The 13,118-nt window shown below is 37.4% G+C and overlaps 1 protein-coding gene across 1 annotated transcript in view; it reads right to left on the minus strand.

Moving 5' to 3' along the window:
* The window catches only part of LOC127456655 (immunoglobulin superfamily DCC subclass member 3-like), a 112,653-nt gene that overhangs the window by 16,575 nt on the left and 82,960 nt on the right, over positions 1-13,118 (minus strand). Inside the window, exon 7 of the mRNA XM_051725088.1 lies at positions 9,026-9,191. Coding sequence (XP_051581048.1) covers positions 9,026-9,191 — 166 coding nt within the window. The remainder of the gene's footprint in view (positions 1-9,025; positions 9,192-13,118) is intronic.

Consider the following 13,118-nt stretch of genomic DNA (forward strand, 5'->3'; position numbering starts at 1 on the left):
CTGAATGTCCCTAATTTTTGGTAAAGTTTTGGTAAAATGGGGAGAGTATTGAGACAATTCATTGAAATTAGCCAGCTTACTGTCATTTTAATTTCACAAATAAAAGCAATCAGAAGAGGATGAACTGCAATCAAAAAGGAACAGTTGCCCTTCTGATAGGACTGTAATACTGGTCCTGATGTTGCGCCTATCGCAGGTTGCCACCGCTTCCGACCCGAAAGCGAATCATCATGGCCCTGTTCAAGCTGGCAACCTGCACCAAGTAGTGGGGGAAACTTTCGGTCTTAGTATAAGGACCATCCATCGATGTGTATATGCTGTGTGCACAGCTATGAAAGGAAAATTGATGCTGTGTAATATCAGGGTTTACATATGATTCAATCCTGGTATTCAATAGGCTATTTTGAACAATCATCTAATCTAAAGCATTGCCATCACAACTGCATTATGTCCCACATATTTGTCCAGCAACTTGTAACAACCAACTGAACTTGATTGTCATCTCAAATAAATTTTAGTGTCATAATGCAATTTACATTTTCTGAAGAAGCTCCGCAAATGCGATCCGAGGTAAAGAGGGTTAGATTTAAAATATTTAAACGTTTTAAAATGTTCAAAAGCTCGTTTTCTGAAAGTGAACTCAGCATCGGACAAATAGTTCTGATAGTTTATTGTCTTGAAAAAAGTGTAGAACATTCTGAGAATGTCATTCAGCCGACTTATTTCACCTACAGAACAGGGTAAGGCTACTTTAATTTTGTGTAAAGAAAAGGCAATTATATCTAAAAATAGATTTTTTTTTTTTCATTTGGTAATTTATTTTTTACATTTAATGCTTTTTTTGGTTTGGTAATTTATTTTATTTAATACAGGGAATTTTGCTGGCATTTTTTCAAAAGTAAGCTAAACAATAATTTTAAAGAATTGGGCTATATTTTAGTGTTCCAAAAAAGCACACTGATGCTTTTCTCCTAGTATTGTGTATTTATTTACTTTGTGCACAGAAATGATACATTTTTTTGTATTGTGGGCTAATTCCATGACTGCCGTCTATTATTTTGAATGGTGTGGAAAACCAACTTTAATGAATAAACGGATGTCTACCGCGATTAAATTAATCATAAACAGTGGCCGTTCATTTGTTCTCCGTGCACTTGTCGATGTGCATGATACGAGATATTTGTGTTGGCACTCCTGGAAGTGTCATGTTTGCAGCATCGGATCTATATGCCGTTAAGTTCAATCCATAATCATGTACAATAAATTGGCTTTCTAGGATGTATACCGTCGTCATGATAAACACAGGGTAATGATTGGGGTAAATTCTGTCATGTGACACTACATTTTTGTGTTAATGCCAATTTTCTCGACAAAAAGTGTTTCCAAACCAGTTTTTCACAACATTTGATGTATTGACAAAGAGTTTATGCGCTAGAGTTAAATGGAAAAATATAATGTCAACATTTGTGAAATTTTAGCTATAATTTGCATTTCTATCAGCTTAATTTTGATGCGCTAAAATTTTTTCGCAAAAAATCCTTGGATGGAAACGTAGTTATTGTGAATGAGTGGGTCATGACAGAACAGTATAGTGAACAGGTTTGGATGGCAGCTCCTGTCTATTTCCACTTTAAACAGCCCACACACACAGACAGACCTCCCAATAGAAAGCCTGCTGTTTACGAAATTCCACACTAGCTGATGACATTCCTCTACCAACCCCATGCTCTCTGGGCCAATCTGTCTATGTTCAGGTCTGTGTCATAATGTCATCCCTGCGCTCCGAGGAACAGTGGGCCAAACGCTGTTATAATCTCCCTACAATTGTCTAGACAGCCCAGTCTGTCAGTTCTGCCCAGAAAAAAAAACACACAGCATGGGGAATGTGTGAGTTTGTGTTAGAGTCTGTGACAGCATGTGTAACAGCGAGCAGTCTGTTGTCAAACAGCTCTTAATCTTGGTCACTGAACTTGTAGACAACATGCACACGTTTCCTATTGCACAATTTTTGGAATACCACACATGAAATATCCATGATATCACTAAAATGGTTTGAAGCAGATCTTGGTGGGAAATACTTGATTGTCAAAATAACAGCAGGCAGGGCAGTGTCTGTGAAACATCTTTGAAAACAGCCATTATTTTTGTCAATTTTGTTTGGTGCCAATAGTGGCGCAGAAATAACAAAGCAGCTTTAAATTTTATGTAAACGCTGTTTACAACCCATTTAATTTCCATAATCTACACATTTCTAAGTGCAACAGTGATTATTTTTGTCCAAATAATGCAGCCTTGCAATAACAAAAAAAAAAAAAAAAATCCTCAAACGAGAGAATAATTGTGAATAATAATCGGGATTAAAAGTGAGCAAAATAATCATGATTATCATTTTAACCATTATCGTGCAGCTCTAATGTCCTGTGAAGAATCATGCACAGTAAGACCAGGAACATGCATTAAAAAACGTACGTAGGGTCTATTTTGATTTCATATTGACTAAGCTGACTAAATCAACTTCATTGTCAAAAACAAATACATTTTTCCATCCATAATTCTCTCAACCAGTCTCTGTAAAGATCCACACACAACTTTCACAACTGATGTGCTTACTACAAAAGTTATTCATTGTTTTTCAGAATATCGAATTTGAAAAGGAAAAAGCACAGAGTCTACTGGGACCATCTGCACAATTTATTTCTGTCTATACATTAAGACCTCTCCTCAGACTGACAGAACATCCTGGGACAGAAGGGCTGCTACTCAGCACACTGAGAGCATGTTTGCATAGTGGTCACAGAGCAGTGCCTCTTGAATGTGGTGCTTACCCTTATTCTCTGGAGGAGGGAGAGAGAGAGAGAGAGAGAGAGAGAGAGAGAGAGAGAGAGAGAGTGAAAGTTGAGAAGGGGGTGGGTAAGGGGAGTGTAAGACTCTAAGACGGATTTCAATCCTGCTTGAAATCTAGCCGACGAGTTGTCAGGTGTGAGCAACATCACGGCGAGCGAGAGACAGACAATAAGCAAAAGCCAATGAAATACAGAGAGAGAGCAAGAGGAGTTAAATGCATTGAGAAGCAGGAGAGAAAAAACAATAAAAAATAAAACATAAACCAAGTCTCCCTACCAGCTGTAATCATTATTTTCAGCCTTTTTTCTTTTTTCCCATTCTGTGCAAATCAGTGCAATAAAGCCATTCTTTCATGTTATTTGTTGACATGTTATCATAAATAAACTCTCCTGTTGCTATGTGCACGAGTTTGTGATTGAATTTCAGGATATATTTAATATGCATTTTGGGTGATCAATTTGATCCATTGCCGGTGTTTACATGTGGATTTAAAAGGAAATAACCTCCTCATTGAAAATGTAAAAAACCTAATACAGTACATGCACAAGAACTTCACGGATCTTCTTCAGTATGCCTGATATCAACATGCAGCGACACAGATGAGAAGCACACACATCTGACAGTTAATACAGATATTCCTCTAAAATAATTGTGAAATCTGCTCTAAATGTCATGTTTCTGCTTACATAAAATGTAAGTATAATTAAGAGAAACAGTGTGCCGGTTTATAGCACTTTTTTTGCACTTTATTGTCATTCTGTAATACACTGATGTTATTACTGATGTTCGCCATCATGAAATCAGAGACTCTCCCCTCGAAATCTGAAAATAAGTGATCAAAAGCGACGACCAGGTCTACTTGTGATCGGATCACCCAACATGCACCTTAATACCCGGTGTAAGCAGGGCTTCAGTTGGGGATGAATGGTCATGTAGTGTGTGCACCACCACGACCAAAAACAAAAGACTGATTTTTTAAGTGTACGCAGGGCCCCGACTGCAAGTCGTGAAGTGTGCGCTTGGCTTTAGCTTTTGGGTTTGCTTTTAAATGTTGCCACTTAGTAAAAGCCTTGTGGAAATGACTGATTGTAGTATAGATCAGCCAGCACCCGCTTCATTTTGCATGAGCTGGAGGAGGGGAAATGACCAAGAGGCACATCATGGAGTTCAAAAAGAGACAAATAGAGGGAAAGAAAAGGGAAAAAAATTGTGCTATTTTCTAATCTTTTCTTTCCATGGTCAGATCTGCATTTCAGCAATAAAAACAAAAACAAAAAAACTTGAGATCAGACCAGGGAAAAAGCCCCTCAGAGAGTGAAGCCCTTGAAGGGTTATGCATCAAACCATAAAACCACAAGATCACCATTATCAAACACATATCCATAGTTATAATGTCAACACAACTATCATATACGTATATATTATTTATGCATGTACGCACGACATGTGAATTGCATATAGAACCACCTTCTAAGTCCTTCAGAGCGTGTAAGAGCAGGTCAGTGCTATGTGATTTGACTGCGGGTCACTGTGGCATTTTGATTACTGCTATAATAGTGTTTTACATTTATGGAGCAGGCAATGACCCTGCCCCTCTGCTCCTGCAGCTACTGAACCACACAACCTCCAGTCTGACTGTGGAACTCAAATACACTTCTGCAAACCTGCACCAATACAGAGAGCACACACACTCACATACGTTCACACACAGACAAACACTTGGTGTGTCAATATTTGCTCTGACAATGCAATGATTTGATTATGATTCGGTAACACTTTACTATAAGGTTTTTATTAGTTAACATTAGTTAACTACATTAGTTAACATGAACTGACAATTAATACTTTTACAGCATGAATTAATCTTGGATAATTTACAGTATACAGTACTAATATATTTTTTAAATGAAGTTGTATACGTTTACTTTAGCTGATGCATTTTGAACTAACATGAACTAGCAATGAAAATTGCATTTTCATAAATTAATATTAACCAAGATTAATAAATGCTGTAATAAAATACTGTTCATTGTTAGTTCATGATACCTAATGTATTTACTAATGTTAACAAATAGAATCTTATTTTGATTTGATTATTTTAGTGCAATTCATAATTACTTTAAAAAATATACTGAAGACACAAATGTAACTGGAGGAACAATTAACACTGGAAATTACACCGTGACACATTGGAAACAGTGGGAAACTAAAACATTTTCAAAAGTTGTATTTAAGAAATGAACTCATAATACATGGGTGTTATTATAGAAATAATTTATTATTAAACTTTGTAATTGATGCTATAAATGTTAATTGTCAGATTGATGCATTGCGATGCATTGATGGATTTTTACACTCCTAATTAACACGAATGGGCAGATGAACTCACAGATACACTGCACCTGTTTTTGCATGTACCTCACAGCACAAACGCACACAAGAAAAGCACCGATTTAAAAATCTAACATTACACTAGCAGGAAGCACACTTATAATGACTTCTAATCACTCAAACTCCAGCTTGTAGATGATCCAACGCCTTGTAAAAGTTGATGTGTGTCTGCGTGAAGGTAAATGAGTGCATGCACATGTATATAGGAGAGAGGAGGGCAAGAGTACAAGCTGATGAGTTTGCACATGTTGAGTGTGCATGTCAATGTGAGTAAATATCATATGCTTGGGGGAGGTTGCCTATATACAGGTGTTGTGATTAATGTGTGCACAAGCAAGTTTGTTAAATGTACAATCGATTCTCTCTCGCTTTCCTTGTCCGAACCTCTTGAAGGTCAGCATCTCCCTGTCTCTCTCTATCTCTCTGGGAGGAAGCAGGGTTGACATTTCAGTGTTGGCAGGCAGAATATTCTTCCCCAAGCCCTTAACCCACACAGATGCACATACACAAACTAGTACAAACTAATGATAAATGGTCTGCTTTAAATCCTTTCTGATGTTTCCCCCTTAAAAACTGCTGCTTCAAATATTTTAGTGTTGAGATGTCCCATTAAATAAAGAGCAGCCTTACAATATGGCAGCTTACATGTGAAGTTTTTCTTTGTCAAAATATTTCCTCCTACATCAGTTTAATGTCTAGAAATAAGTAAGCCATTCGTAGTAGGTTGAATTGCTCAAGAGTGTAAGAGTGTTTCTGAACATTAAAGAGCACCTATTATGGTTTTTCAGATATTACCTTTCATGTAGTGTGTTATATAGCTGTTTGTGAATGTAAAAAAAGTCTGCACAGTTTCAAAAATCAAAGTGCACGACAAAAGGAGTTATTGACTCCCAAAAGAAAGAACCGATCCTGAACACCTGAAATGAGTCGTTAGTAATTCCAGACTTACTTCCTGTACTAACCTACGTAATTTGGTAACAAAAAACCCGCCTCTGGTCTTCATTGGCTGCTCGCGAACAGCTTTGACCTGCCCTCAAACACTACACTAAGCGGTAGACCAATCACAACAGACTGGGATATCTGACCAATCAGAGCAGAGTAGGCTCTCTGAAAGGAGGAGTTTAGAATGAATCCTTTAGAACGGAACATTGAACGAGTCGTTTTTAACACTGGGGAAAAAAGGTAATGTTGCAATTTAAATTATGAGCAAATTAAAGTGTTTTTTGACCTTGGATGCATGTAAATCTATTGTATGAGACCTTTAAAACAAAATAATAATAGGTGCTCTTTATGGCTTTGTGGTTCTTTCAAAACATTGCCTTGTTTAAGCAGTCCGAAGTGTCAATTTCTAGCTCAAACAATGGCGTGAATTTGAGGCAGGACAACCTGTTTGCCTGAACAATGATTAGAGACAGGGGTGAAAGGGGAGGTTGGAGAGTTTGGGAAACAACCATTAGTGGTGCTACTGTAATTACTTTTCTGAGCGATCTTGTGATTTTCACTTGGATAATAAAACAAGCAAAACAATCCTATAGATTTCATGTACTTAAAAGGTGGAGTCAGAGTCATATCTAGGGACCAGAGACTACATGGGGGTGGGATCTTTTGATTGTGGGCAGTAAGCAACCATCTAGCAACCACCCAGAACACCCTAACAACCATCTAGCAATGCCTAGCAACCATCCAGAACAGCCTAGGATTGCAGCAACACACCCACCCATACACACACTCATCAGAAAAGTTATGTGGCTATGTGTTGACACACATGGGTCTGTGATGTATATAAAAACTCATCAATTAGAGGAATGGTCTTACTCTCTGCCAACTGCTCCACTTTATGAGTCAATTAGCTAATGGTGTTGTTCAGATTCAGACATTCCAACTGATCCACTACTACTCTCTCACTCTCTCTCTCCATTTCTTACTCTCCTGTCAGATAGTGCATGTCCAAGCCCACTTGTCTTCTGCAAGTCTTTCCCAATTGATTTCTTCTACCAATAAAATTACTCTATATTTGCTGCTATAAATTTTAACCTCATGGAGATTGATTTTCTTTCAAGCTTTAAACATGCTCTTTAACCACAACAAAATCCCTGGCAATAAAACATTTATAGCAATAGACATGGAATCACGTCAGACTCCATTTCCAAAGACATGATCATAACCAAAACAGCAGAGGAAAAAAATTAATAGCCAAACAGGCAGTTTCTTCATAGCAGACATGACCCCTCATAGAAGAGACACACGGGACAATATGTGTTCTCCTCTGACATTTGTCTAACCGAACTTAACTAGCGGCATCCTAATCGCTGTCATAACACTCCAGCTGGAAGAGGACAAGCATCGACATGACAGCCGCTCTCAATGACACAAACAACCATCTCCTGCAGCGCTACAGTACACCCCTGTGTAAGCTATCAGGGTGTGGGAGATGCAAACTGACTCCAAATGTACATTGACATAACTTGGAGCCGATGAACAGAAATATATGCATCCAAATAGACTAAATTAATTCTGGACTGCATTCCTAAAATAACATTGAAATAGAACATGAAAAACAAAAATGAAAGTTCTATATGTATACTGTATTACACTTACCACGCTATCATTCAAGTTAAAATTTAGGTCTGTACCTAGTCCCAGGTGTGGTCATTATTAGAGCAGAAATCCCAGCCTGCACAAGTTCAAGTTAAAAACCACACTTAATGATACAAAAAGGTCAGGGGTCATCATTCTAAATATGAACGCACAGTAATTTGCTTGATGTTCCTACACTGAAAAAAATATAAACCTAAAAAATGTGCTTAATGTGGTCAAATCTAAATCAGATGGTTTTATTCAAATCAAAACTATTATTAAACATCACCATTCAACCTTAAACCATTAGGTTACATCAATAAAACTACATAAAAGGGTTAGATCAGGCTTCTTCAGGCAACAATTGCAGTTTACAACTTTTTACGGTGTATGAGCAATTTACAATCCCTACACATAAAAAAAATATATTCCTGAATCATAGGATCTTTATTAATCGCAGATAATCTTGAACTCTACCTACAGAGCGCCCACAACTATATGGTGGTACATAATGCAATATACAGTAAAGTATATGTAAGAGAGATATCCATTAATTGTGTTAAGTTGTCAATGACCTCTAAAAAAAAGAGATTCCAGCAATGGGCGCTTTACCAGTCTCTGTCCATTTGTACTGTATGTATTCAATTTTTAATTCAACCACATCAGTGATTTATTCTTATAATCAATGTTAGATTAATTCATTGACTACATATCATTCTCTAATCAAGGTCGATATTCTGGCTAATGCTTTATTCCACAGCTATTGGAATATCCCTGTATAGGCTTACATAGTAACTATATTGTAAATAACTTAAGACAGGCACATTCTTTTCCAGGTACTTTGAAATATAATGAAATCATTCAGTTTCATTTATGTCCTCAATAACAAAAGACAAGACTCTGATGGACGAATTGGAAAATGTAACTCTTTTAAATATGATACTGTTAAAGTGCTTTCGCCTTTCTGTATATTGATTAATGTTACAATAAATTCTCCCCACTCCTTACTCCAAAAATATGCTGGAGCATAATACATATTTATTACATAATATTGATAACATAAAATTACATTAAACAACTTCCTGCTATCCGGTAGGTCTCAGAATTACTTTCTTATAAACACATACAGCAGTTCATGAGCACAAAAATATTTTTTGCACACACGCTTTTCAGTTGATTTGTTTTTCACTTTTAACATAGAATCAAATCTCACCTGTTGTTGTTCCTGAGTTTGACGTGGCTGTCGAGCTCTAGGATCTGTCCATTTTTCAGCCAGGTGACCTTGGGGACAGGCTCACCCTGAGCCAGACAGTTGAAGATGGCAGTGGTGCCCACCGGGCGAGCAATGGACTGAGGGGGCTGCACAAACTCTGCTGGGGCTGTAGAGAAATAAAGAGTCACTGTCAATAATATGAAAGAGATTATTAAATGAAAAAACAGCCACTAGTGTTTGAAACGTCTGACAATGACTCATTCCGACACCCTTCTTCTGCTGGAAAATGTTTCAGTATATTTACTGGGTGATAAATGTACTGGGTGATTTGTAAATGAGCCCAGTTTCTCCTAATAATTTTCTTTCCATTTATATTCCCAATTTCCCCGTTCTATTCAATTTCCATATGCCACATATGCTACACCTTCACAATGGCAATAGAAATATCTGTAGATGAAAACCATGCCCCCATGGAGTGACTGAGAAAGAGCAAGAGAGTTTCACTACCTGGCTTTGGCTTCATCACATTTAAAATGAATGTACTGCAGTGGGTGGTAACAGGAATAAACTTGGAGAAAGCTTCAGATTAACTCGATTAAAACAGATTTCACAAATGACACAGTGGTAAAATTAAAATAGATTAAGTGCTACAGAACAGATGTGTGGGGCTGGGAAGGTACTGAATATGCAGCAAGCTTGGACCCCCACACCTCCCTCTCTCTACTCCCCTCAACCTTACCAGAGATCCTCCTCCCTCAGCTATGTTGTATTACTGCCAACTGACACAGAGCTGCAGCTAATCCAATAAGACTTGTATTGCTTAATTAGACCACATTTAATCCGCAAAATTTTTAGATTGCTGACTGATTAGCAACTGTTTGTGTTGCTTGTTTGTGCCTGTTTCAATTACCGTCACATTGTTCATATCCACATTCGTATCATCAGATACATCCATACTTGCACTAAGGAAGTGATGGCTTTAATTATTAAAGGCAGTAAATTGGCAAGTGTTAAAACGGCTCTGGCTCTCTCCTGTATTTTCAGTCTCCAGCTCTTCTTAATAAATAAATTATAAGAGAGGTTCTAACTGCTCTCAAAGGTCCAGTGCATCTCACTGTCACAGCCCTGAAAATTAGTGCTCCCTTTTTTTTCCTTTATCCCCGAGTACACAAGAGAAAAAGATATATAGAGAGAAAGAGTGGGGGATGGGAGAGTGAGTATTGATGTAGCACTGTGATATATCATCTGAGACATCTCTGCCTTCTTCTCTTATCTCCCTTTCTCTCTATCTCTATACCTTTCAATTATCTCTCTCTTGGGCTCTCCCTCTTTCACTTACTACCCATTTTTACATATCTCTCTCTCTTTCTAAAGTGAATGACGTGTACTACAGTTGGCAAAAGACTGCTACACCATCTGGCCACTAAGATCATATCAATTCTCTGCCACACCTACAGTGCTACTCCCACTATCATAGTTTACACCAGTGGCGTGCACAGAAGGGGGGCAGCAGGGGCCCTTCTGGTTGTGCAGAAAAAGGGGGTACAGTTTTATAATAAAATAAACATTTTAAATAAAACAAAATTAAAATCTCTTAATTTCAAAATAACAGTAATAATGTGTCGATGTGAGATTTACTTGTAAATCGCAGAAGCATTAAAGAAAGTTAGGTGGAGGTGCCTTTAACAGCACGCTAGAGCAGATCGGGCGAATTCCAATCAGAAGTGATCATCCCTATGCCTTACTCATTCCGAAGGACAGAGGCTTTGAAGTAGGTACTCTAAAAGGAACATGGCACTGTATGAATGTACCCTTCGCTAAAAGTCTTGTGGAAGGGTCCTTCGAGAAAGGATACATTTTCGTTTCACTTTCGTTTGGAAAAACCTTTTGAGTCCCCTTCCCGCAGTGTCCTTCAAGGGTGCAAAAATGCTGTTGGGAATTCGCCTCCAGGATCATTGAAGTGGCATTTCCTCAAACAAGTAACAGGTCATCAAAAGACTAATACTCAATTGGCACCGCTTTTCCGACATCGCACACTGTAGACAGCTTTATTAATTATAATGTTAGTGTCACTTTTAGTGTAGACAGAAATACAATACGTCTGAAACTAAAGGAGCTGTCTGATTAAGCCAAAACCAGTTTACTTTTTATTTAAATGAATAAGCCATTAGACTAATCACTTTCAAAAAAGCACAATGGTATTACCCATTTTTGGACATATAGGCTATAATGGTAACCATTCAGAAGCATGGTATTTCTGTCTTGGTACCAACTATCACTGTACCATGGTTCTGTCACATTAATGCTGTAAGGTCCTACATACTAATCACAGAATATAGTAAATTAACAATACATTAATTTGTAATGAAATTAAATTGTTAAATTATAAAGAAATTGTGAGTTCTATAAAGAGGATGATGAGGTCAGAGTGGAAGCAGCAGAGATGACAGGATGGACTGACAGAGCACAGATGAGAGAAAGTGAAAAGAGTGATGAGAAAAGAAAAATATTACCACTTTGAAGCACTGTGGTGTTACCAGGATAATACCATGGTACTGAATGATTATTATATTCATATTTCATGACATTTTCATGGTACTCCAAGGTACTTAAAAAAATACCATGGTTTTATCATGGCACATGTCAAAAAACATGGCATTACCATGCACCATGTCAAAAAAATAAATAAATAAAAAATAAATAAATAAAAAACATTGCAATACCAATACCAGGTACTTTTTGTGAAAAAGATAACAGAATAGGCTATTAATTGTGAAAGGAAATTATGGAAAAATTAAATACTGCAAAAGTAAAGAAATAAGTATACTCATTCAAAAAGATATTAGTGCCTTTTTTGTATCCTTCCACCCCTGCTGAGGTGTGCACGCCACTGGTTTACACCTGCCGAGCTTCAGCGACTAACTTCAAATTGCAGTTTCCCAATGATAGTTCGGATGTCACAAGTCAGGTTTTTATTTTTGTTTCAAATTACTTTTAAAATGTATTCCACTACATATTACAGAATACATGCTGTAAAATGTAATTTGTAACTTCTCATTCAGCCAGTCAGCAGATCCTCCTTTACAAATGAGATTTCCTGAATAATTACATTTCTTTGCGAACAAGTCTATCAGTACATTCAGTTCATTCGTGAACGAGATGTCTCGTCTCATTCAGACTCATGACCAACTAGTTCAATAAAGGGGTGTATTCGTTCAGCAGGTCAAACCAACGACATGTTTCTGCACATCCCGCAATCAAACGCTATTGGCTCGTGATTTTGTAAGTCTTTAAAAGCAGGAAAAAGCAACACAAATGGAATTTGCATTTCTACAAATGAACAAAGACACATTAAAAATAGAGTTTAAACACCATAAACGTTTTCGCCTTAAATGACAAGAATGCAGGTCTTATTTTCTTATATTATGTCAAATGCTGGGCTTAACTTTTACCATGACATAGAACAAGTTCAAGAAAAGCCTAAATATTTTAACCTGTGCACCAAACCACAACATTTCATAAATTGGGGATTATCTTTTGTGCATACCTATAATCTTAGTGCTTTTCACCCTTTTCTCTCCTTGTTGAATGCGACTGACTCACATTCAGAACTGAAAGAATGACATGCCCCCTTTCATTCAGTCAGTCAGCAGATCCTCGTTCACGAACGAGATGACCGAGTGATTCATTCGTTTGTGAACAAGTATACCAGTACATTCCTGTCATGAACGCGACCTCTCATCTTGTTCAGACTCAATAGACCAACTCTTCTGGCTAAGTGAAGGGTGTATTTGTTAGTTTAGAGGGTGAAACCAAAGATATACGCCTTCACAGCCTGCATTTGAATGCTATTGGCTTGCGCTATAGTCAGTCTTTAAAGGCATGAAAGTCACTAAAGCAGTCTCGCGCTTCAAACTAGAGTTTTCTGGTTTCAAAAGGGAAAGGACTCAGTCAACGAGAAGTGTGAGTCAGTGTATGGAGGTTAATGAAGACGATTTGTTCACTTAAATGATTTGGTTCAAAAAGACAGATTTGTTCACAAATGAAACGTCACTGTGTATAATTATGCCAAATCACAACACCACACTCCTAA

Source organism: Myxocyprinus asiaticus, chromosome 2, assembly GCF_019703515.2.
Source record: "Myxocyprinus asiaticus isolate MX2 ecotype Aquarium Trade chromosome 2, UBuf_Myxa_2, whole genome shotgun sequence".
Classification (NCBI taxonomy): domain Eukaryota; kingdom Metazoa; phylum Chordata; class Actinopteri; order Cypriniformes; family Catostomidae; genus Myxocyprinus; species Myxocyprinus asiaticus.